Source organism: Quercus robur, chromosome 4, assembly GCF_932294415.1.
Source record: "Quercus robur chromosome 4, dhQueRobu3.1, whole genome shotgun sequence".
Taxonomy (NCBI): domain Eukaryota; kingdom Viridiplantae; phylum Streptophyta; class Magnoliopsida; order Fagales; family Fagaceae; genus Quercus; species Quercus robur.
Window position 1 is genome coordinate 46,606,885 of NC_065537.1, and position 22,320 is coordinate 46,629,204.

Genomic DNA, 22,320 nt, shown 5'->3' on the forward strand with positions numbered 1-22,320 from the left:
ATTAATAATAAATAAGGCCAAAGTAATCGTTGATAAAAAGATGCCACGATGACTTTAACAAAACTATTATTCAACGTAGCAATCCGACCAGTGTGGAATGAGACTTATCTTAAAATTAGCCGTGATGGGTATTAAATGCTCCGATTAGATGTAAGAAGTAGCTATCCGAGGACGTGTTACCCACCGGATGAATGGCCTCTTTAGGTTGACGATCATTAGGTTGTTCTGCCATCTCCATGACACGCGAGCCTTAATCTTTTCCAGTATTTAAGCCGATGAGTTTCTTCATTTGGGCAGTTGATTTCCCAAGCAACCTGAGTCCGAGGACTTTGCAAAACCTGGGTTCTGTCCAGGACTTATGCGTTTTATCCTATGTACTTGATTTTTCCTTTTAGTTTGAGTCCGAGGACCATGCAAGCCTTAGGTTCTGTCCGAGACCAATGTTTGCATTAGTACGTGGTTTTCCCTTTTAGCTTGAGCCCGAGGACCATGCAAGCCTTAGGTCCTATCCGAGACCAATGTTTGCATTAGTACGTGGTTTTCCCTTTTAGCTCGAGTCCGGGGACCATGCAAGCCTTAGGTTCTGTCCGAGACCAATGTTTGCATTAGTACGTGGTTTTCCCTTTTAGCTTGAGTCCGGGGACCATGCAAGCCTTAGGTTCTGTCCGAGACCAATGTTTGCATTAGTACGTGGTTTTCCCTTTTAGCTTGAGTCCGGGGACCATGCAAGCCTTAGGTTCTGTCCAAGACTAATGTCTGCACTAGTACTTGGTTTCCCCTATCTTTGAGCATTTCCCGAGGTGCCCAACAGTGATTGTCCTCGGCCATGGCCGCTGCTCGGCGTCGGCCAAAGTACCTGGGCCCTTAAACAAAGCGGCCCCGGGGCCACGAATCCACCTAGCCCATGAATTAAGAGATATTTCTTCAACTTCTGGCCACGTGGTACCCTTTGATGTCATGATGACCGAAGTGCGCCTTTACGAGGTTCTTTAATCTTGTGGTTGCAGTTGATGTTGGAGGTTGAGCCAAGACTGTTTTGTCTATAGCGTTTCTCGGGACGCCACATGAGTTGACTGCCATCACCTTGTCTTTTCCAATAAATGGGAAGCAGAGAAAGTTGCTTTATATACGCACAAATCCTTCAGATTTTCTCCCACATCACAGCTTCCATATCCGGAGTTCTCCCTTCTTGGCATAACATGTTGAAAGTGAGGGTTGGGAAGAAAGAGGTATCTCCGCCGCAGAAGCGCCGTGTCTTCATGAGGCTTATAACAGTAAGGTATGGGCACAGGAAGCATAAGTTCAGGAGAGTATTCCATCTCCACCGAGGGAGAATGGCGTCTCTCCCTCTTTTAGCCAAAATCCGAAGCAGGCTCTGTTCATGCCAGCACTTTGGTATGGCAGAAGAAGGGTTTTCCTCCATCAGCGCCTCTGCTTTGCGGCAGGTGTATATTTAGAGAAAGCCCCATCACCTTTAACTCCCTGCACCTTTTCTTCAACGGTGTCAGGTTCAAGTTGGGTCTTTTTGGCTGCCTGAGTTATGGGCATGTAAGGGTGCGGGGGAAGAATAAGGTCTCGGAGCTGTAGCCAACCTTTCCTCCGACATACCTCCTCGGCTTTCTCCAGCTTTCTTGTATTTTCTTTTCTTGCTTATGTAGTAAGCTTTGACGTGGGCTGATTCCAGCTTTTCATTTGTACACTGTACTATTTCTTTATCGTAATAAAAATGGAAATTGATTTACATGTTTTAAACGTTGATCTAATGGGCAACACAACTCTGTGAACGAATGTGCTCTATGTATGTGTTGCTTAGAGAGTATTTGTGATAAAGCTACTTTGAAGCATAATCTAATCAAATCTCATCTGTCATCACTATCAGGCATTATACCGATAATTTGTAATAAATCAAAGTTACGAAACTAACCGGGATATCAGTTGGACATTCTGTGATAAGCGCGTGAATGTCGTCCAAGGCTGATGATTTATAAACAATCTATCCGAGCAGTCGACTGGGAGTTAGGGAGCTCCGATGGCGCTTTTGTGTACTTGGTTTCCCCAGAGGCTTGGGTCCGAGGACCATGCAAGGCCTTGGTTCTGTCCAAAACTTGTATGGTTCCTTTTAAGTAGTTGGTTTCCCCAGAGGCTTGAGTCCGAGGACCATGCAAGGCCTTGGTTTTGTCCAAAACTTGTATGATTCCTTTTAAGTAGTTGGTTTCCCCAGAGGCTTGAGTCCGAGGACCATGCAAGGCCTTGGTTCTGTCCAAAACTTGTATGATTCCTTTTAAGTAGTTGGTTTCCCCAGAGGCTTGAGTCCGAGGACCATGCAAGGTCTTGGTTCTGTCCAAAACTTGTATGATTCCTTTTAAGTAGTTGGTTTCCCCAGAGGCTTGAGTCCGAGGACCATGCAAGGCCTTGGTTCTGTCCAAAACTTGTATTCTCCTTTTTAAGTAGTTGGTTTCCCCAGAGGCTTGAGTCCGAGGACCATGCAAGGCCTTGGTTCTGTCCAAAACTTGTATGATTCTTTTTATTTGCTTGTTTTCTGAAGGTTTAGCTCCTCGAATAAGGTGGGGGGAGCTGGCCTGGTGTTTGAAGCCCCTAGGCTTGTCCATGTCATTGACAACGTGGAACGTAGCCCCTAGTAAGAGCTTATGTTGGAATATCAGCAATATGTCGCCGGTGATATAGGCACCTTCATAGCCCCTTGTTCGACAGAAGCTCAACTTCGCCACCGCTCGAGCTAACATGCAAGCCTCCCCACAGACGGCACCAATTGTAAGGACACGATTTGCGTTGGACCACAGTAAGGCTGGGTTCGCACGTAAATGGACCCGTACAATATCATTTGTAGAGAGTGGGATTGAAAGGCTAAGTCATGTTTACTCGGCTGTGGTTTTATTAAGTTGTTCATGCATGATCTAGAGGTGTTCACCCCTTTTTGGTCCTTTTCCTTCCGGAAGGATCCCCTTCTTTAGGTTGCAAATTTTCCTTTTATATTAGCATGCATTCAATTTCCTTCGTCCACGTGTAGGGTCGAACTTTCCTAGCCTGACACTTGTCCCATCAGTTTAAGACCTGAGTTGTTGGGAGTGGTTGAGTAGGCTAAAGAGACACGACTCTGTGAGAGGCAAAACTCCGTCTAGGGCAGGTAGTTTGGGCAGCCTGTCCTAGATATTTTATATTTCTTACAAGATTATCCCTATGCCGCTTTTACCCCTTTCCTTAGTGTAGCTCTGGGCTAGCCGAGGGCTGTACCTTCCTCGGCGGTTTCTATGGCCCATTGGTGCTTTGTGTTTATTGGGCTGGGACTACTATCCTCTTCGGCCTGGGCCTTAAGTATTCCTGTGAATAGGTGGATCTGGCCCATCTGTTGTCGGGCCCCACATATATATATATATATATATATATTTTTTTTTTTCACTTCTTTCTTTCCCATTCTGCAAGCAGTATCACCGAAAACTCATATCAAGTTATCAAACCCAGCAAATCTTTTTCGCAAGTCCCAACCCACTTCTTTGCTTCTTTTACCATTTCTCTTTCAATTGTTTGTCTTCATTTAGGATCAGCCTCCCAGTATATCTCAAGTTTCTTTTGGTAGAAACACCTATAAATAAATAAACTAAACAAATTTTCTTCTAAAAAAAAAAAAAAAACCAAACTGACACTAATTACTTGATTGTTTTATAGTAACAAGGCCCCGTTTAGTACATCTACTCAAACACATGTTTTCAGTTTTTAAATAATATTACAAGTATTTTTACACACTTTTTTACTCACACATATTTTCACATATGTTTTCAGTTTTTAAATGCATATATCAAACACCCCCAAATCTTCACAAAATATTATCGGTAACTTGTAAGTTATAAAGGATGATAAAGTGATATGGTGGTGACCTACAGGAAAATGAAAATCACTAAAAGTGTGTCAGTTAAGTTGTAATATATAAAAAACACAAATTTTGGTTATAATTTTACTTAAGATCTTTTAAGTAAAGGTATAACTATAAATTATTTTATAATATTTTTACAAATTATTGTTGTGTCAATTCTTACTGACTTTTATCTGAACCTACTACTAACATTATTTTTTCACTTACAAATAATTACTCACCAACCACATCAACAATTTGTAAAAAAATATTGCAAAATAGTTTGTAATTCTACACTTTCCATATTTTTTTTTTATTTAATGTAGATTTAATAAATGTGGATTACATTTTCTTCTTACATATTTCATGTTTAAAAAATTTCAAAAGATAAAAGATTAGTAATTATATCATTAATTAAAATTTTAAAATTTAAATTTTTATAATTTAAAATGATGCAAACAAATAAGATAACAAGAACATACAGTAAACTCTAGCCAAAAAAAAATAAAAATAAAAATGTATTAATAATATATTAGTTTGGAAAATTTTAATTACTTAATTGTAAGGACGCATAACCCAAAAAATAAATGAACTTAGGTCCAAAAAGTCAAATACAATGAATTTGTAGAAAGTGGGTTGTAAAACTTGGCTTCAATGAATCAATCAACAACTAAAATGGATTCAGATGACAAGAAAATGTAAATAGAATAGTTTAATCTAAAGAAAACTGTTCTCGGCACAGTTTGAGGAGATCAGTTCTTATATATTTCTCTCAAGTTTGATTACAAGCTCAGTTCTTGATTACAACAGTTTTTTTTCTCTTAATTTCTCGACCTCTTTTACATCAGGAGTCTCTTACATTATATATCTCCTTTTGAATAATCCTGACCCCTCCACTTGTCGATCGTCAAAGCCACTACTGGAGTGCTTGTCCCATCGGACACCCTTACAAGTCTTCTGTGAGTTTGGGCGACCAAGACAGTATTATTCAAAGGTCTTCTTCACATAAATGCGGCTAAAGAGTTAACTGTAGAGCATTCAATGTGGTGGTAACAACTTTTTCTTAGATATTTCTTAGCTCTCATTTTGTCCGGTACGTTCACCGTGCATATTTTTATTAACAGAACTTCCTAAAATGTCACTTTGGATAATAGAACTCACCTTCTGACCTTTTCTTTGTTTAGCTGAGAAGATATTCCTCCTCGGCCTATATTTGCCGGCCTTGACAACCATAACTTGTTCGTGAAGTTCTTGATCTTACTCATTCCTCACTATTAATCTATTCTCGAATCATTGTGCCTCCTCAGATAAGGTCCAAGGCCAATATATCTTTGGACATACCTCCCCACATTAATCATATCCCTTTGTTAGGCGTTAATCTTTAGGAGGAGGATTAGGATTGGACATGTTGACAACTTGACATTTGATGCTGACGTACTACAAAATAAAGGATGTTAATGGATACCTCAATTATTAATATAACTTTTTTTTTTTTTTTGGTTTTTTTTAATTTTAATTTTTCTGAATTGACGTGGGAAATAATAAGAATCCGAGGAGAAGTAGAAAAAGAAAGAGACAAAAAAAGAGCGAGCCCCCCGGAGCGTTAGCGTTTACTAGTACATATTTGCTATCTACTACTCTCTGCACCACTGTCATTCAATAAGAAACAAAGAAATATATATATAGTCAGAAATAAGTCTTCTATATTTCGTACATCCTTTGAATCAGTCCCTTCCATAACAAGCTGCTCCATCCAACCACCCTATTTATAGTCTCATCAAACCCCCTAATTCAATTCCTTTCTCAACTACCCCCACCCCATCTCTTTCCTCCATTTAACGCCTCCGTTTCGCACTCTCACTCACTCTCTCTTTCTCTCGCTCGCGCGTTTTAACGATGATAAAAAAGTGGAATTGCTTTCGTAAAAAGTCTAAGAAATCGACGGCCGAGATTGTCCCCCATGACCTCATCCTCAACAACGCCACCACCACCACCACCACCACCACCGGTACTACCGCCTGTACCGCCGCCGCCGCCGCTGTCGTCTCCACCAAATCTTCGACCGTCCGATTATACGGCTCACCGACCAGCGTCCCCGCCGCCTACATCCGATTCGCTCTCCTCCACAAGGGCGTCTCGGTCCGGTTCGTCCCCTCCGACACGCCGAATTTCGGGTCCGACGTGCCGGTTCTCCAAATCGGGTCCGAGACCGTGTCGGGCTCACTCGAGACGGTTCTGCGTTACATTGACGCGCGGTTTCCGCACCCGCCTCTGGGGGTGAGGAGCTGCGACGAGGAATACGAAGAGGAGGAGGAGGAAACGACGCCGTCGGTGGTGAGGGCGATTGCGCTGCAGCACAAGAGCATGACGTGGCACGTGGAGAGGCTGGTGAGGTGGGTGGAGGATCTGGCGACGCGTGGAGGGAAGGGGAGTGTGGATCCGACGGTGGGGAGCCCGCGCATGGAGATGAAGAAGCTCGCGAGGAGCTACTCGGAGCTGCTGGAAGTGTTGTTGGAGCACGCTCAGATGGAGGAGAGAGTCGTGTTTCCGATCTTGGAGAAGGCTGATCGAGGTAAGGACCGTTATTTAATACGAACACGTGTCGAGTTTTAATTGGTTACAGTTGTTCCACTCAAAACTGGGTTACGTGTTACCCTCAAAACTTCTTGTTTCTTGTTATTGGATCCACTTATATTATTAGTCACACCAATCGCACCAGAGTATTTCATTTGTTATTTTATTCTAAAGTTAAAGCTAATTGAAACTGACATTATACTAGTTTAGTTTATTAGAAAGTGAAACTTTGACTTATCCATTATATGATTATGATTATATGCATGAAACTTTATGAAGGGTAGGGGTTAAAACTTAAAACATAATTAATTGATATCATTGAGCTCCTCATTTGGTTCCATTATGGTCTTATTATTGTTTTTTTTTTTAGAAAGAACACTAATTATTTTTAAGAAATAATGGCCGATTCGGCCTCCATCCACACCGCAAACCCGCTAACATGTCTAGCAATATTATCGGTGACACTTATAAATTCTATCTTTTGGAAAAGTTTAAACATAAATGGTAAGAATTATCTCTTTTTTAAGTAACTAAGAGAATATTTGAAAACCTGTCTAGGTGGGGTGCTTTTCCTCCTAATAAAGCCGAGTGTGGAAACTTGAGCAGCACCCCTTTCTCTAACTTTTTCTTTTAGTAGAGGATGGACCCTCCTATGTACTTGTTTTACCTGCTTTGGCATCTTCCCATTTGGAGTTATCCCACCAAATTAAAATGAAAACAAAAGGCATAAATTTCACAGTCAATTGTTAAATATGTTGTGAAAGCAATCAAAGATGGTTACATTTCTCATTCTCTGGTAATTATCAATTCATCTAAGTTCGTTGAGATGCTAGTAAGTTTTGGGGGAGGTGAAAGTAGCTTATTTTTTAAGGAAAGCACTTACTAAAGATACTTGTAAATAATCATGATGATGCAGGAATATGTAAAGCTGCAAACGAGGAACATGCAAGGGACCTACCCATCATGAATGGTATCAAAGAAGGCATTAAATCTATTGGAGTTATGGACTCAGGGAGCCCTGACTACCAAGAGGCTCTCTCCAACCTTTCCACTAGGCTCAAATCATTGCAGGTGAGGACTGCTTTATACATAGTGGCATTGAGAACCACTAGATAATGCTTGCCAATGAAAAGATCGAATATTATAATGAGACATGATTTACACCGGTGAAGAATCCTATTTAATTTTTTTTTATACTTGAAGTGCAAGAAAAGATTCACAACCACAAGCACTTTGCCTTTGGTGCTATATGCTATGAGTGTGGTGCTAATTTGGATTCTTCGTTTTTTGTACTGTGCCACAGGAGAATTCTAAACAGCACTTCATGGAGGAGGACAAAGATTTACTACCTTTCATGGAGGCAGTGGAGCTCAACAAGGAGCAGCAGAAGAGGGTATTGGAGCAGTGTTTGGATGTCATGCAAGGGACTCACTCACATTTGTTTAATTTTCTTCTTGAAGGTCTCCTCCCTTGCGAAGCAATGCAATACTTGGACTTGTTCATTAGCTGCAATGACAGAGAACGAACAGCCTCCACGCAAAAATTGATAATTGATTAAGATCCAATTTTTGTCTCTGATAAAATATATATGCAGGAATAAGTCACTGGATATATCATGTTCATAGAAAGTAGAAATAATGAGCGTTATCTTTTTTCATTTCTTATATAGTCGAAAGAAATGTTATAGTTTTGTGATGCTGGCATGGCCTGTGGCCTGTGGCTTGTGGGCATACTATGTAGAGTCTGGTATTGTAGTTTAGAAGGATTTTGGGTGGTTGGAATTGCTGTGGTGTTGACCGGGAGAGGGGTGCGATGATGTTGAATTGATGTTACATAACCTGGTCATTATGCTCTCAAGGAATACGTATTGAAAATGAGCTTGTACAGAAGTTGAATTAAATTTAGATAGAATGGTACCTTTTGAAGTTGATGGGGATAAATAAAAGGTGGAAGTGATTTCATGATCATGCATGTATTTGTAGGAAATTAGCTAATTTTATATGTCTAGAGTCTGGACTCTGTATCATGTGACTCCTTTTCAAAAATATAAATAAATAAATTGAATTGCTTCCCCTAGTTCCCTAGTTCCATGTGTATTATCTCTTTCAACTCTGTTGTGTCCCGAAGAAAGCTTTTTTCTCCCAAAGTTGGGCTAAACTGTATCATATACTCCTTTTCAAAATATAAATTGAATAGCTCCCCTTGTTCCATGGGTATTTTCTCTACCAACTCTTTTGTGTCCAAGGCCAGCATGAGTAGGGTGAGGTTTGGGCTTCAAATCGTATTTTTGCCAGAAAGTAAAGAGAGTTTTTCCTCCCACTCAAACTTGGGCTAAATATATGCAACTTCCTTGCTTAGGCCTTTAAAGGCCTGAAGGCCTAGGAAGACTGACCCATGTATTTTGTACGGCTGTAAATTAGCGGAATTGTATATTAAAAACTTGAAATTGACAATTTTATTTTATTTTGAGACTTCTCAAAAAAAGAAAAAAAATCAAAGGTCTTAGAAACATCACATGTGTGCTGAGTTGGAGTTTAAGAAAGACTATATACTTTCTTGTAATGTACTAGATTATTTATAATAGTGATATGTGGTGGACATACGTCTCCATCATAATAGGTGTAATGCACTGGACTCAATTTTTGTCTTATTTCAAATATGAGTTGAATTTGAACTTATTAATAAATAAAGTATATTATATATTTAAATTTATTTTATTTTCTTGTTAAATAAGTCAAAGTTTGTTTAATGACCTAATTTACTAACTTATATTCTTTTCCAAATTCCAATTTATAGTAAACATAACAACTAAATTTTTACCCTTTCACAAATGTAAGTTAATTATCATTAATTAAATTATATTATTTGGGTTGAATAGAATGAATTTCATTTATGAACTTACAAAAATAGATTCATCAGTGTTACAGTGTTAAAAATGATATAATTTTAATTATCAATAAATTACAAATAATAATTTGGTCCCTAATAAACTTATTTACAATCCAAAAGTAAATGCATGAGTTTGGTAGTAGGCTTTGGGGAGACTTTGTTTTGGGGAGACTTTGTTTAGAGCGTTTGGAGTTTGGAAAAACATTTGCCATCACAAATTTGACTTCTTGTCAAATTTATTTATTTATTTATTTTTATATATTTCAAATTCATTGCCTTTTTGGAATGAATATATATTGAAGTGAAGTAAACTCTTGACTCATAAATTCCCAAAGAAAAATAAAGATTTAAATGATTAAAAAAATGTCAACAGTTTTTTTTTTTTTTAAATCTTAATCTGAGAAGATGTTCAGGATCGAAATCACTTTCTTCTCTGATTATTGAATTATCAAAAAATTTAATTTTTTTTTTATATTTGGATTAATGGTTAATAAAATTAAGTTGATGACAGAAATACTAAAGTACAGTGATATTATTTATTTAATTTAAAAATGAATTTCACATAAAGTTCCTGCCAGTCCAAGCGGCCAAAGCCAAAACATTTTAGCTGCTTTGCTTTGGTGGCGGGAAATCGAAAAGGCCCCTTCTTGTTTTGTTTCTGAGAAGAAAGAGAAAGAGTGAGAGAGAGAGAGTGGCGACTGTGTCTGAGTCTGAGTCTGAGTCTGAGAGTGAGCAAGAATGGGATCGGAGGAGGCCAGTAGTGTGCCGAAATGGGCATCAAAGCCTTGCATTATGGGCATTGACGAAGCTGGACGAGGCCCTGTTTTAGGTTTCACCTTCTTTACTTTTTCCTGTTCTTCACAACCCACTTTTTCTTTCTCTCTCTCTCTTTTCTAAATTTGTGGTTTTTTGACAACTTTTTTTTTTTTTTTTTTTAATTTCTCAGGACCCATGGTGTACGGCTGCTTGTACTGTGCTCTCTCCTATCAGAAAACTCTTTCCTCCTTGAACTTCGCAGGTTTTTCTTCTTCTCTTCTCATAGTTTTTTTTTTTAATTTATGGTAGAAAAGTAATGGTTATGCTTTCTTGGGTCTTTTGATTTTCCTTTAGTAATGTGATGTCGAAGAACGCACTCTATAAAATTGTTAATTAAAAAAAAAAAAAAAATTATTTTTCACATTCATTTTAACTAGGATCAAAGTTACACATTAATATTTAATTCGACTGAAGTTGATACAAATAAGTTGTTGTGAGACTTTGAAAATGTCAAATCTTGTCTTCAAAGATGAAAGTTCATAGGGGTGTGGTGGGTGACCTCTTAAGTTCCTTTGTCTTTATAAGTCTTTTTTACAGGATTAAGAATATAGTAGTGAGTGACTACATAATCGAAAATATTTACTTTTTACATGCCACATAAATCTTTCTAATTGCGCATAAAGACACTATCTTTAATTATGCACATAAGCCTCTCTTTTTCTTTGAATTTCTTCTAATGAGGTCTGTCTAGTTTAGTTGTAGTCATAATCACAAATTAAGCATAGCCAATGAGTTGAGCTTGTGTTAAGATTACTAATAAAGAGAAAACGTAAATTTTATAGAATAGCGGAAAAGAATACATGTGACCAACCATGAATAGTCTTTTGAGGATGCATAACCGACCCCCATATTTTGGAACTAAGATTTGGTTGTTGTTGTTGTAGAGAAAGCAAGTATTTTGATATAGAAAACACGTAATCTCACCGTGGAGATGAATGGTTGCAAACTTAATTTCTTTTATCTTTAGTTCTAGGAAAACCATATAGCTAACCAACCTAAGTTGGGCTTCAAGATTTTTTTGGTTGACATTTGACTTGATATATAGCTTCAAGTTTATTGATTTTAAATTTTCTTTTATTATCTTCCGTTTATTTATGACTCTATTTAACATTCTGGTTAAGGCATTAGTTTGTATTTCATGTGACTTTCACTTCCTTGACAACAAGAAACCTAGGGGTTTGCAAGACTAAGTAGGTGCTTCATTTGCTTGATGTTCTGCCCATTTTAGAATCATTTATGCCATGATTACTGATTTTATGACAAAGGGCTGAATTAAACCGATGAGATATAGCTCAATTGACACCTCGTTCTTCCATAATCATTCGTTGGAGGGTGAGTTTGTGGGTTCAAGACCCACTAGGTTTGTGCGTAACTTACCAATAAAAATGCGGGTAAGGAAAAAATAACTCTGGATGCCTTCTTTAATGTCAATTTAATTGTGAAAATGACTATACCGGTTGTGGAGTTTGGTTTTTACATCTTTTGGGATTTCATGGGTCTTGCCAAGATCGGTTGCGGATACTCTCTTTGGTTGGTGGAATTGGCTTGGAAAGCATTCGTCTAGCATTTGGAATTTAGCTCCATTGTGCTTAATGTGGTGTCTTTGGAGGGAGCGAAATTGGAGGACGTTTGAGGACATGGAAAGTTCGAATGACCAACTATTGGCTTCTTTCAATGGCTCTCTGTTTGACTGGTCTAGGGCTTGGGGACTCACCACTAGTAACTCCCTCCCTAAGTTCCTTAGCTCTCTCCTTTGTAATTAGTATCTTTTCCTTTATTTTTTTTTTCTCTGACTTATGACTTTCTGCATAAGGTAGTGTTCTTGAATATATATCTTTATTACTTATAAAAAAAAAAGGGTCTAGTTAGCAGCTGTTCTGTAGTGCTATCATGTAAGGAGAAAAAGCGGCTCCCAAAGTTTTTGACTTCTACCTATGTATTTCAATTATGAATTTAGATAACAATGGTAATAATGAACTGCTTGTCCATTCAATATGGTTTCAGAAATCACGTCCCACTCAATGATTAGATTTTCTGTTTTATTCTCTGCAGATTCAAAGACACTAAAAGAAGAGAAGAGGGAGGAATTATTTGAAAATTTAAAGGCTGATGAATCAATTGGATGGGCTGTTGATGTGATAGATCCAAAGGAGCTCTCAGCTAAAATGCTAAAGAAGTTAGAAAAGAATATTTGAATCTCTAGTTTTTTGTTTCTAATAGATTGTTGTTTCTACTGATTTATGTTTGTTTGTTTGTTTATCAACAGGAATAAGATAAATCTTAATGAAATATCACATGATTCTGCAATTGGCCTCGTCGTTAGGGTACTAAATTTGGGAGTTCTTCTAACTGAGGTAAAAGTCATTACAACTTTTGTGAATTCATTGTTGCTTAATACATGTTTGTTGATTTCAACGGCTGTATCAAATACATTGAACCAAATATAGCAAGGACTAAGTGACTGGATGCTGTATGGATTTTGCAATGTGCCATTAGATTATCTGTCTAGTATTATGCTACTGGATGTATTATCAAAATTCAAATGAGTATATTCGTTTGCAGACATTTGCAAGGGGGGAAAATGATAGAATATGATCAAAGAATTATGTCGAACGAGGGGGATGCATACCATTTTGTGGAATATTAAAAATCAAATAACTAGGGAGTGGTGTACTGCAAACAAAATGCTATTGGTAGTAAGCGTTCTTCATTGTTGCCTCAATGCTTCATGAACACAGAGCACCTTTGGTTTTCTCTTTTTATAATTTTAATCTACTAACCTGAGAAACAGATGTAGTAACGAATTACAAATTTCTTAACATATATATAGGCCAAGAAAAAAAAAGGGTGCTCTGTTGACACTTATTCTTTGAATTTTGTGGGGTCAGCTCAACCCCTTTAAATGATGCCATGATAAAAATGGAAAACATCTATGCATGCATATGTTTCAGGTTTATGTAGATACAGTGGGGGATCCTGAGAAGTACAGAACAAAACTGTCTGAAAGGTTTCCTTCTATCAAATTTGTGGTTGCAAAGAAGGCGGATAGTCTTTATCCAGTTGTGAGTGGAGCAAGCATAGTTGCAAAGGTTATTACCTTCTCCAAATTACCTCCCATTTAAAAATATACATTGACCACTTCTGAAATTATCTTTCATTCAATCATGCAGGTCACAAGAGATAGAGCTGTGCGAGACTGGGTGCTTGATGAAACAGCAGATAACATCCAAAGAAACTTTGGTTCTGGATACCCTGGAGGTGAAAAATGCTCTAATTCTCTATTCTGTATGTTGTTTGTTACTATTGGATGGTTATTGTAGTATGAGGAATCTGGTGTTGTTTCATTTATAGATCCTGAAACCAAGGCCTGGTTAGAGAATCACAAACACCCTATTTTTGGATTCCCGTCATTGGTCCGTTTTAGTTGGGGTACCTGCACTCCCTACTTCAAGAATCTTGTTGAAGTCTTATGGTCAGTCCTCTTCTACCATTCTCTTGGCAATTTCTGTTTCTGTTGTTTTAGCATTAATTCATCTTGAGCATGTACCTGCACATGTATATACCATTTGTCAATGGCCATATGTATTGTTACCTGTTCTATAATCTAGATCACACATGATTGATACTATGAAGGCATACCTAATTCTATTATAATTGTTATTGACTCTGGGGTGATGTGATATTAAAAGATCAAATACAGATTTTATTGACATACTTTGTAAGAAGCTGTATACAGTTTCTTCAGAACCTATTTTTTCCAAAACCAATCCAAGGCCAGAGTAAAAATTTGGCTATATCGGTCTGGCTTCAAGCACAATAGTCAGAAGTCAGCACAAGCAGTGAAAGAATACCATGCAACTTTAAAAAATAAAAATAAAACAAGACATCAAAGATAACAGCATGCAAGATATTTAAAGACGGTGGAGGATGTCCTACACTCCGGTAACTATAAATTGATGAAGGGCATTATTGGACTCTTTGACTATCTTGATTAGGATTCAGTAGCCTGTTTGATGACTCTTGATCTCCTTAGCAATGTAGTGTCAGTTTCGTTATCCTTCTATACTGAATACTTAGTTTTAGGTCTAAGCCTGTATGTTAACCAGGCTTGAGTTTGCTGAGTTCCTTTGCAACTAATGTCATTAATTGTTAGTCTGGTTTCTTTTATAGTTCATATAGATATTTAGATTTCTGCGAGGTATAGAAGTTATATAGGACACTATGGATTTCTTCTCATATTGCTTTCTATCATTTATTAAAGACTGATCAAGGATGGCATCAACTCAATCAACCCCCGCTCTTTTTATTTCTTTCTCTCCTTATTGATTTGCAATAGAAGACTGACTTAACATTATTATATTTTCCATTTAATAGGAAATTTAATTTTCTGTAACTCTTAATATCTTACATTTGGAGTGAATGAGAAAATAATAGGAACTTTCTTGATGTGCCTTTATTGAGTTGAGCCAAGAACTTTATATCATTTTCTTGAGGCTCTCTCTCTGTGTGGCCAAGCAAGGGAACTTCAGATATACCTTTGTCGATTTGAGCCAAAGCTGACGCATGTTAGAACTTTCTTGTGCAAACATATGAGTACCTTAAGAGTTCTAGAGCATCCCATTTTTAATTAGCAACCTTGTCATCTTTTGGTGGCCAATTGCATAACCTTGGGAGTGTTAAATTATTTAATTTGATAATTCACTTGAATGATGAACTTTCTTAATTTATTTTCATGGTATCTTCTACTTCATTTCCCTTCTATTTGATTATCTTTGCTAAAAAAAGAAAAAATTTCACTTTGTGCTGTTGGAAGCGTTGTTTTGAAGTTACCCTAATTTAGAAAAAACAGTTATCAAAAACTGTCTTTCTGAAAAATAAAAGAGCAAGTCAGGTAGTTCATAACATTACCCTTTAAGGGAGCTTTGTTTGTCCTTTTTTTTTTTTTTTTTAAAAAAAAAAAAAAATTCTCTTTTGCTGCTGGAGATTTTATTAGGGGCATAGCTATGACTAAAAGGTGTCAACTTCATGTTCAATCAGAAGATCTTCTTGAGCAAGTATTTTTTAGTTTGCCCAATTTCATGATGAATACCTTTGTGGATTATCCGAGACTTCAACAGGCTCTTTCTGAACTAGCAGTTTGATTTTTTCTTTTCTCACTTTTTTGTGAAAAAACCAAAATCAGAAGAAAATTAGAACCACTTTCCATTGAAGAGGGATGCACCTCTATGACTTACAACATTAATGTCGGAGTTTACTAATTCGAAATTGTTTGATTGGTTTAATGTGTGGTCTTTCAAGTAGCATTTCCATTTTAGATAATAGAATCACTTTACTCTTGTGCATAATTATTTTAGGTTATGTTGTGTTCATCATTGTGAACATGAAGTAATCTTGTGTTTTAATGAAGTGTGAGTTTGGGAAGCGCGTTTTGCGTGTTTTCCAGCGGCTACTTTTTTTTAATGGGTCCATGGGCACTGTTCATGGGACCCGCAACTTGGGAAAAATGCAAATTTAACTTTAAAACTGGGTCTCACGGCACTATTCACATATTTAAAAATTATTTTGCTACTGTGTTTTTAGCTTTCAGCAATAAGCGGTATTCAAACAGACCTGAAATATCTTTACTTATAACCAAAAAAAATGATATCAGTATGATACTGAGAATTTGATAACTATGCATTGGTGCAATATTTGTGCAGTTTATCAACAGCCATTACTACACCCCCTTCTCCACCCTGAATCCTTTATGTCAATTTTCATTTGATTTTAATTTTATGGTTGTTTCCACAGGGAATCTGATCAAATGGATGAAGATGGTTCTAGCAGTAGTAATGGCAAGAGGCAATTGAAATTAAGCAATGTTGGGATAACTTCATCCAAGAGGAAGAGTGAAGAAATTGAATCAAGTGGTAAAGGACGCTGCAAGTTTTTCCAAGCTCGCAAACTTGAGCAACTTGCTCATTTCTAACTCAACACATTTTTTACATTTTCTGGTAACTTATCTTCTTGGATTCAATTTGATGATTGTAAGATTATGCCTTCACATGCAATTTTACTGACATATATACAGAATAGATAGGGAATTCCAGGTGTGCTAGATGTATACTAATGAAGCGGGAATTGGCTTTAGTAATATGATTGAACTATTATGGAATATTATTACAAAGGGTAGCTTGTTGTATAAATTATACCTCTCACTTAGTGGTACTGAAGTGTACGTGGTAGTGGATTTAAGCTAATGGACTACCCATAAATTTGGTTGCCCCTGATGTGTCAATGTGATCAATTGTTGTTGGCGTGCTCATATATTGGTGGAAAGCGATAGCACAAAGGACATAAGAGCAAAAATGACATAAGATATTTACATGGAAAACCCCTTTGCCTGAGCACGAGGGGTGAAAAACCATGGTTTTGAAGTAGAGTAGAACTCTACTTCCAGCCACCATATTACTTGAAGAAAAATGACAAGCAACAAGAACAGTATAATGTGCACAATGAGCTATGGGAGTGAGTGTGTTGTGCTCTCTAGCTCTTAGTTAACTTGTGTCTGTGGGGATCGGCCCTTACCCTTTTATAGGCTAAGGGCAGAGGTGATCCCTTTATAGGCGTAAGGCTCTCATTGGATGCAAATATAATATTATTACAAATTCCTTAGCATTCTGCCATGCCGTTCTCTGCCGAGTAGTGGTGCACAATTCGGTGTTTGTATTAGGTTACATTCTTTATAACCTGCAGCAGCGACCCTGCACTCACCTCTTTGTTTGGAGAAGGTATCTCATGAGACATCTCTTTCACAACATGTGAGACCCACGCATGCTGTGAGATATCTTATAAGACCATCTCATAAGATAATTTTTTCTTTGTCGTATCCAACCTCTCATCTTGCCAGTGTACACAACATTGGGTCCTTGCATGTGGACCTACTCTTCTTCTTGCCAACATAGTGCAACAAGTCCTTGAGCCTTTGTCTTGACCTTTGGTTTGCCTTCAGCCTCTGCCAATACCTCAAGGACATTGTACCATGTATTTCCCAAACTGTCCTTAAATACTCGGAATATTCTTCAAACAGATGCACGGCTGATATTTAATGATCTTCATGGACACATGGATGGCTAAGATGAACTATAGTTGGACTTTTAGTAAAATAACCATAATGCTCATGCCATTAAGGCCTTAGGTCAGTTTTGGTCTGTACTCTGTACATGGAGAAATCCCTGTCTATGGCCCTTAGGATTCAATATTGCACCGTTCTTTTTGAGTCAGTCTTTTGCTAATGCATATCGCTGATGCAGTTAGAAACAAATCGTCTAAAATACATTTTGACCCATGTATATTATATTAACTGAACAAATTGGTGCACAAACATGCACATTTACGCATATTAGTATTTTTTTTTTATAGATCCTCAACAAGGCTTGATTGGTTAAAATGATTAAACTGCTGGAGTGTTCAACACGGCTAAACACAGGTTCATATGACAAGATCTAAAATTTCTGAACAATATTAGAGCTGCAGAATTCTTGGTCGTACTCTTCTCTTTTTTTTCTTTTTTTTTTTTTTTTTTTTTTTTTTTTTTCACTTTATTTATTGATAAGGTACCTATGCATCTAGTGGGTTTTGAACTTACGACCTTACTCTTCACTCAATTTGGAATGTCATTTGACTTAGAGCTCATTGGTGTACTCATTTTCACTTTCTATTATCATCTCTCTGTAGAAAAATCTTCCTAGCATCCAGTCCAAGACTCAATCTATGCTCATAATTGAAAGAAGCGAACAAATGAGCAAGGTCATTATACTAATTATTCTATCTATCGTCTGGTCTCTAGCACTGCCTCCCCCCTTCTCTTTCACACACACAAAATCCTATTGGTGCTTGTGAACTTGCATGGACAAGTAAGGGTGCATGCTCACATGCACGCACTCTCTTTCAAAAATCATCTGGTTTTTGTTTTTCCTCGTCTCTTAGGATTCATGTGTATACTTTATTTTGGAAACATCTTTACCTTGCACCCTTCAACATGTTAGGAATCTATTGCCATTGAGTTGTAATTACACAATTGTGCTATATTGGTTGTAACAGATAGTTACTTACTATGGGTTAATGTTTGTTACATTTACTATGGGTTAATGTTTAGAGGGATGTGTGGTTAAGTAGTGGTAAAAGGGTAGTGTACATTGGGGGTTAGTTAGTGGACCATGAGTTAGTTAGAATGGTCTACGGGTATAGGGGATAAAGGTTGTAACAGAGGGATTGATTGTGAATAATAATGCTCATTCAGTTTACTCTCTCTCTCTCTCTCTCTTCCATGGAGGTCAAGTCCCCTTGAAGTGACCAACATCTTTCTCTGCTTAATCCATTAGAAAAAACCTTAACATTTGGTATCAAAGCCTCTGATCCTTTCACACCACCATGACAGAAACTCATTCCACTTCACAAAATTCCAATTCACAAAATTCAGACAAATAGAATTTAGAGAAAATTGCGGCTTTAGTGAGGATTTTCGAGAATCATGAACTTGTATTACAAGAAATCCAGAAGCAATTGCAAACCATTACTGGGTTTATGCAAAAGGTCGCTGAAACAGAGGAAAAACGGCAACAGATTCCAAATTCAAGTTCTCAAGCTCTTCTTATCAACAATAATGGGGGAATTTTAGAGTCTTCACCCCTCAATTCTATCAAGAACCTAAGATTGGACTTTCCAAAATTCCATGGAGAAGACCCCGCTTGTTGGGTTTATAAGACCAACCAATTTTTTTCATATCATAACACCCCAGAGCACCAGAAGGTGATGATGGCTTCATATCATCTTGAGGAAGAAGCTCTTATTTGGTTTCAGGATGCAAAGCAAACAGGTGGGTTTAGTAGCTAGGAGGTCTTTGTTAAAGCTCTGCAGACGCATTTTGGTGTCACTGCTTATGATGATCCCATGGAGGCTCTTACTAGACTCAAACAGACTTCCACTGTGATTGCTTACAAAGGTAACTTCGAAATTTTGTCAAATAGAATCTTGGGTTTATCTGAGACACACAAATTGAGTTGTTTTCTAAGTGGGTTAAAGGATGAAATCAGACTACCTATTAGGATGTTGGTTCCTAAAACTCTTAATGAGGTTGATTCTAGGAGCACCCATAATTTTTTGGATGCTGTTGAGTTACCTATGCTACACTTGCACTTGGATACCTCTCAGATATTAGAGGTTAGAGTGGCTGATGGCATAGTTCTTAAGACTATAGGAAGCTGTCATGGGGTCAATATCACTTTGCAAGGACATAGGTTTGTATTGGACTTTAATGTCTTACATTTTGGGGGTTGTGAGGTAGTTTTAGGTAACCCATGGCTGAGTACTTTGGGGGTAATCAGTTGGGATTTCTAGTTGTTGACTATGGAGTTTCTATATTTGGGAAAAAGAGTGTTCCTCAAGGGATTGCAACCTGCTTCCTCGACCATTTCTGATGCTAGCAAGCTTTTCAGTGGGTCAACCAGGAAGGGTTTAGTACTACAAATTACTGTTGCAGCCCCTATTCCCTCTGACCAACCTCACTTTCCACCAGTGCTGGCAGACTTGTTGAGTGAATTCTTCAAGGTTTTTGCTGTTCCTACTGGCTTGCCACCTATCAGAGGTCATGAACATAGCATCAACCTCAAGGAAGGAACCTTGCCTGTTTGTGAAAGGCCATACAGGTATCCTCATTTTCAAAATCTGAAATTGAAAAGATAGTAAATGAGTTGCTAGAATTAGGGTCAATACAGCCTAGCCAAAGCCCATTTTCTTCACCTGTTTTGCTTGTGAGGAAAGCTGATGGAAGCTGGCATATGTGAATAGACTCTAGGGCTCTTAATAAGGCTACTATTAAAGACAAATTTCCAATTCTAGTTGTAGATGAGCTATTAGATGAATTGGCAGGTGCCTCAGTATTTTCTAAGTTGGACCTCAGGTTAAGTTATCACTAGATTAGGAAGAAGAGTGAGGATGTTCCTAAAACTGCTTTTAGAACTCATGAAGGACATTATGAGTTTTTGGTTATGCCCTTTGGGTTGACTAATGCACCATCCACCTTTCAGGCCTTAATGATCTCTATCTTTAGACCCTATTTGAGGAAATTTGTCCTAGTGTTTTTTGATGATATTTTAGTTTACGGTCAGTCCATGGATGCTCATGTATCTCATCTTAGAACTGTTTTAGAGGTGTTGTTGTCTAACTAGCTATATGCCAAGCAGTCCAAGTGTGTTTGGCTGTACTGAGATTGAGTATTTGGGTCATGTCATATCTGGGGAGGGTGTCAAGGTAGATCCCAAGAAGATTTCAGCTATGGTTTAATGGCCTATACCTGATTCTGTCAAGGCTTTGAGAGGGTTTTTAGGGCTGGCTGGCTATTATAAGAAATTCATTAAGGGGTATGGGACCATTGACCAACCCTTGACTGATCTCCTTAAAAAGGATTCCTTCCATTGGAGTGATAAGGCTTTGGAAGCTTTTACAAAGTTAAAGGAGGCTGTGACTCAGCCCCCTGTGTTGGCTCTTCCAGATTTTTCTAGGCCATTTATCATTGAGTGTGATGCTTCAGGGAAGGGTTTGGGAGCTGTGCTCATGCAGGATTAGAGACCAATAGCCTTCCATAGTCAGGCTTTGAAAGATAAATACATTCATTTATCTACTTATGAAACTGAGTTGATGGCTTTAGCTTCTACAGTTAAAAAATGGAGGTCTTACTTGCTGGGAAGACCTTTTGTGGTTAAGACAAATCATCAGAGTCTTTAAGTTCCTGTTGGAACAGAGGATTGCTACACCATCTCAACAAAAGTGGCTTGCTAAACTCTTGGGATATGCCTTTGTGGTGGAATATAAAAAATGGTGTGATAATAGGGTGGCAGATGCCTTGTCATGAATTTTTTGGACCTGTTTCTGATCTGTCTACTTCTAATTCTGATTCCAAAGCAAGTTGCCTAATGCTTTTGACAGTTCCTGATCCTACTTGGTTGAAGGTGTTGAAAGATAGTTACTCCTCGGATGAGTTTGTCCAACAGCTCATTGCTACTGTCCAGGCAAGGACCCCCCACCTACGGGCTTCACTTTTCAGAATGGATTGTTAATTTACAAGGGCAGGTTTTACATTGGTCCATCTTGTCCTCTTAAGCTTCAATTTCTGCATCATGTCCATAGCAGCCCCTTAGCAGGTCATTCTGGGTTCTTAAAGTCTTATCGAAGGGCTAAGAGTGATTTTTATTGGCAAGGGATGAAGACTGACCTCAAGAAATTTATCAGAGATTGTGATACTTGCTAGAGGATCAAGTCTGATACCTCTTCTCCAGCTGGACTACTTTAACCATTGTCTATTCCTAATACTCCTTGGACTGATGTGAGCCTAGATTTTGTGGAGGGCCTTCCTAAATCCATGGGGTTTGAAGTCATCTTGGTGTTGGTGGACAGATTAACTAAGTATGTGCATTTTGTTCCTGTCTCACATCCATATAGTGCAGCCAAAATTGCTTCCCTTTACATGCAACATGTTTTCAAATTACATGGAATGCCTTCTTCCATTGTAAGTGACAGAGATGCCACTTTTACTTTTTTGTTTTGGTCTGAGTTATTTAGACTACAAGGCACTGTTTTGGCCATGTCCACTGCCTATCACCCTCAAATAGATGTGCAGACTGAGATTGTGAACAAGTGCTTGGAACAATACTTGAGGGCTTTTACCAGTGATAGACCTCATCAATGGGCTTCTTGGTTACCCTTGGCAGAATTCTGATTCAATTCCTCATTTCATGCCAGTTTGAAGCTAACCCCTTTTGAGGCTTTGTATGGCTTTCCTCCCCTTAAGCTCCAAATTTATGTTCTTGGTACAACTAGGGTGGATGCACTAGACTCTTTGTTAAGTCAAAGGCAGGCTGTTTTGAACATCTTAAGGGATCATTTGGCTACTGCTCAAGATAGGATGAAGACACAAGCAGATGAGCATAGGCAGGATAGGTTCTTTGCAATGGGGGATTGGGTTTTTCTGAGATTGCAACCCTATAGGCAGCAGTCATTAGCTTCCAAAGGAAGGTGGAAGTTGTCTCCAAGATATTTTGGACCATTTAAGGTGTTGCAGAGAATTAGGAGTGTGTCTTACAAGTTGGAATTGCCCCCAAAATCAAAGATTCACCTTGTGTTCCATGTGTCTTGTC

General features: G+C 38.0%; 2 protein-coding genes across 2 annotated transcripts; both read left to right on the plus strand.

The window, feature by feature from the left end:
- Positions 1 to 5,477: 5,477 nt before the first annotated feature.
- LOC126722343 (uncharacterized) lies at positions 5,478 to 8,518 on the plus strand. Its single transcript, XM_050425495.1, has 3 exons — positions 5,478 to 6,440; positions 7,359 to 7,513; positions 7,746 to 8,518. The coding sequence occupies exons 1-3, from the start codon at positions 5,765 to 5,767 to the stop codon at positions 7,998 to 8,000; spliced, it is 1,086 nt and encodes a 361-aa protein (XP_050281452.1). The 5' UTR covers positions 5,478 to 5,764; the 3' UTR covers positions 8,001 to 8,518.
- Positions 8,519 to 9,895: 1,377 nt separating this feature from the next.
- Positions 9,896 to 16,411, plus strand: LOC126722344 (ribonuclease H2 subunit A). Its single transcript, XM_050425497.1, has 8 exons — positions 9,896 to 10,160; positions 10,278 to 10,349; positions 12,200 to 12,323; positions 12,414 to 12,501; positions 13,099 to 13,236; positions 13,318 to 13,405; positions 13,499 to 13,619; positions 15,938 to 16,411. The coding sequence occupies exons 1-8, from the start codon at positions 10,070 to 10,072 to the stop codon at positions 16,113 to 16,115; spliced, it is 900 nt and encodes a 299-aa protein (XP_050281454.1). The 5' UTR covers positions 9,896 to 10,069; the 3' UTR covers positions 16,116 to 16,411.
- The last annotated feature ends 5,909 nt before the right edge of the window (positions 16,412 to 22,320 follow it).

Coding starts and splice junctions, on each gene's coding strand:
- LOC126722343 (XM_050425495.1), top strand. CDS start 5,765: ATGATAAAAAAGTGGAATTGCTTTCGTAAAAAGTCTAAGAAATCGACG. Junction 6,441..7,358: donor CTTGGAGAAGGCTGATCGAG/GTAAGGACCGTT, acceptor ATGATGATGCAG/GAATATGTAAAGCTGCAAAC. Junction 7,514..7,745: donor CTAGGCTCAAATCATTGCAG/GTGAGGACTGCT, acceptor ACTGTGCCACAG/GAGAATTCTAAACAGCACTT.
- LOC126722344 (XM_050425497.1), top strand. CDS start 10,070: ATGGGATCGGAGGAGGCCAGTAGTGTGCCGAAATGGGCATCAAAGCCT. Junction 13,237..13,317: donor GAGCAAGCATAGTTGCAAAG/GTTATTACCTTC, acceptor TCAATCATGCAG/GTCACAAGAGATAGAGCTGT. Junction 13,406..13,498: donor TGGTTCTGGATACCCTGGAG/GTGAAAAATGCT, acceptor TTTCATTTATAG/ATCCTGAAACCAAGGCCTGG.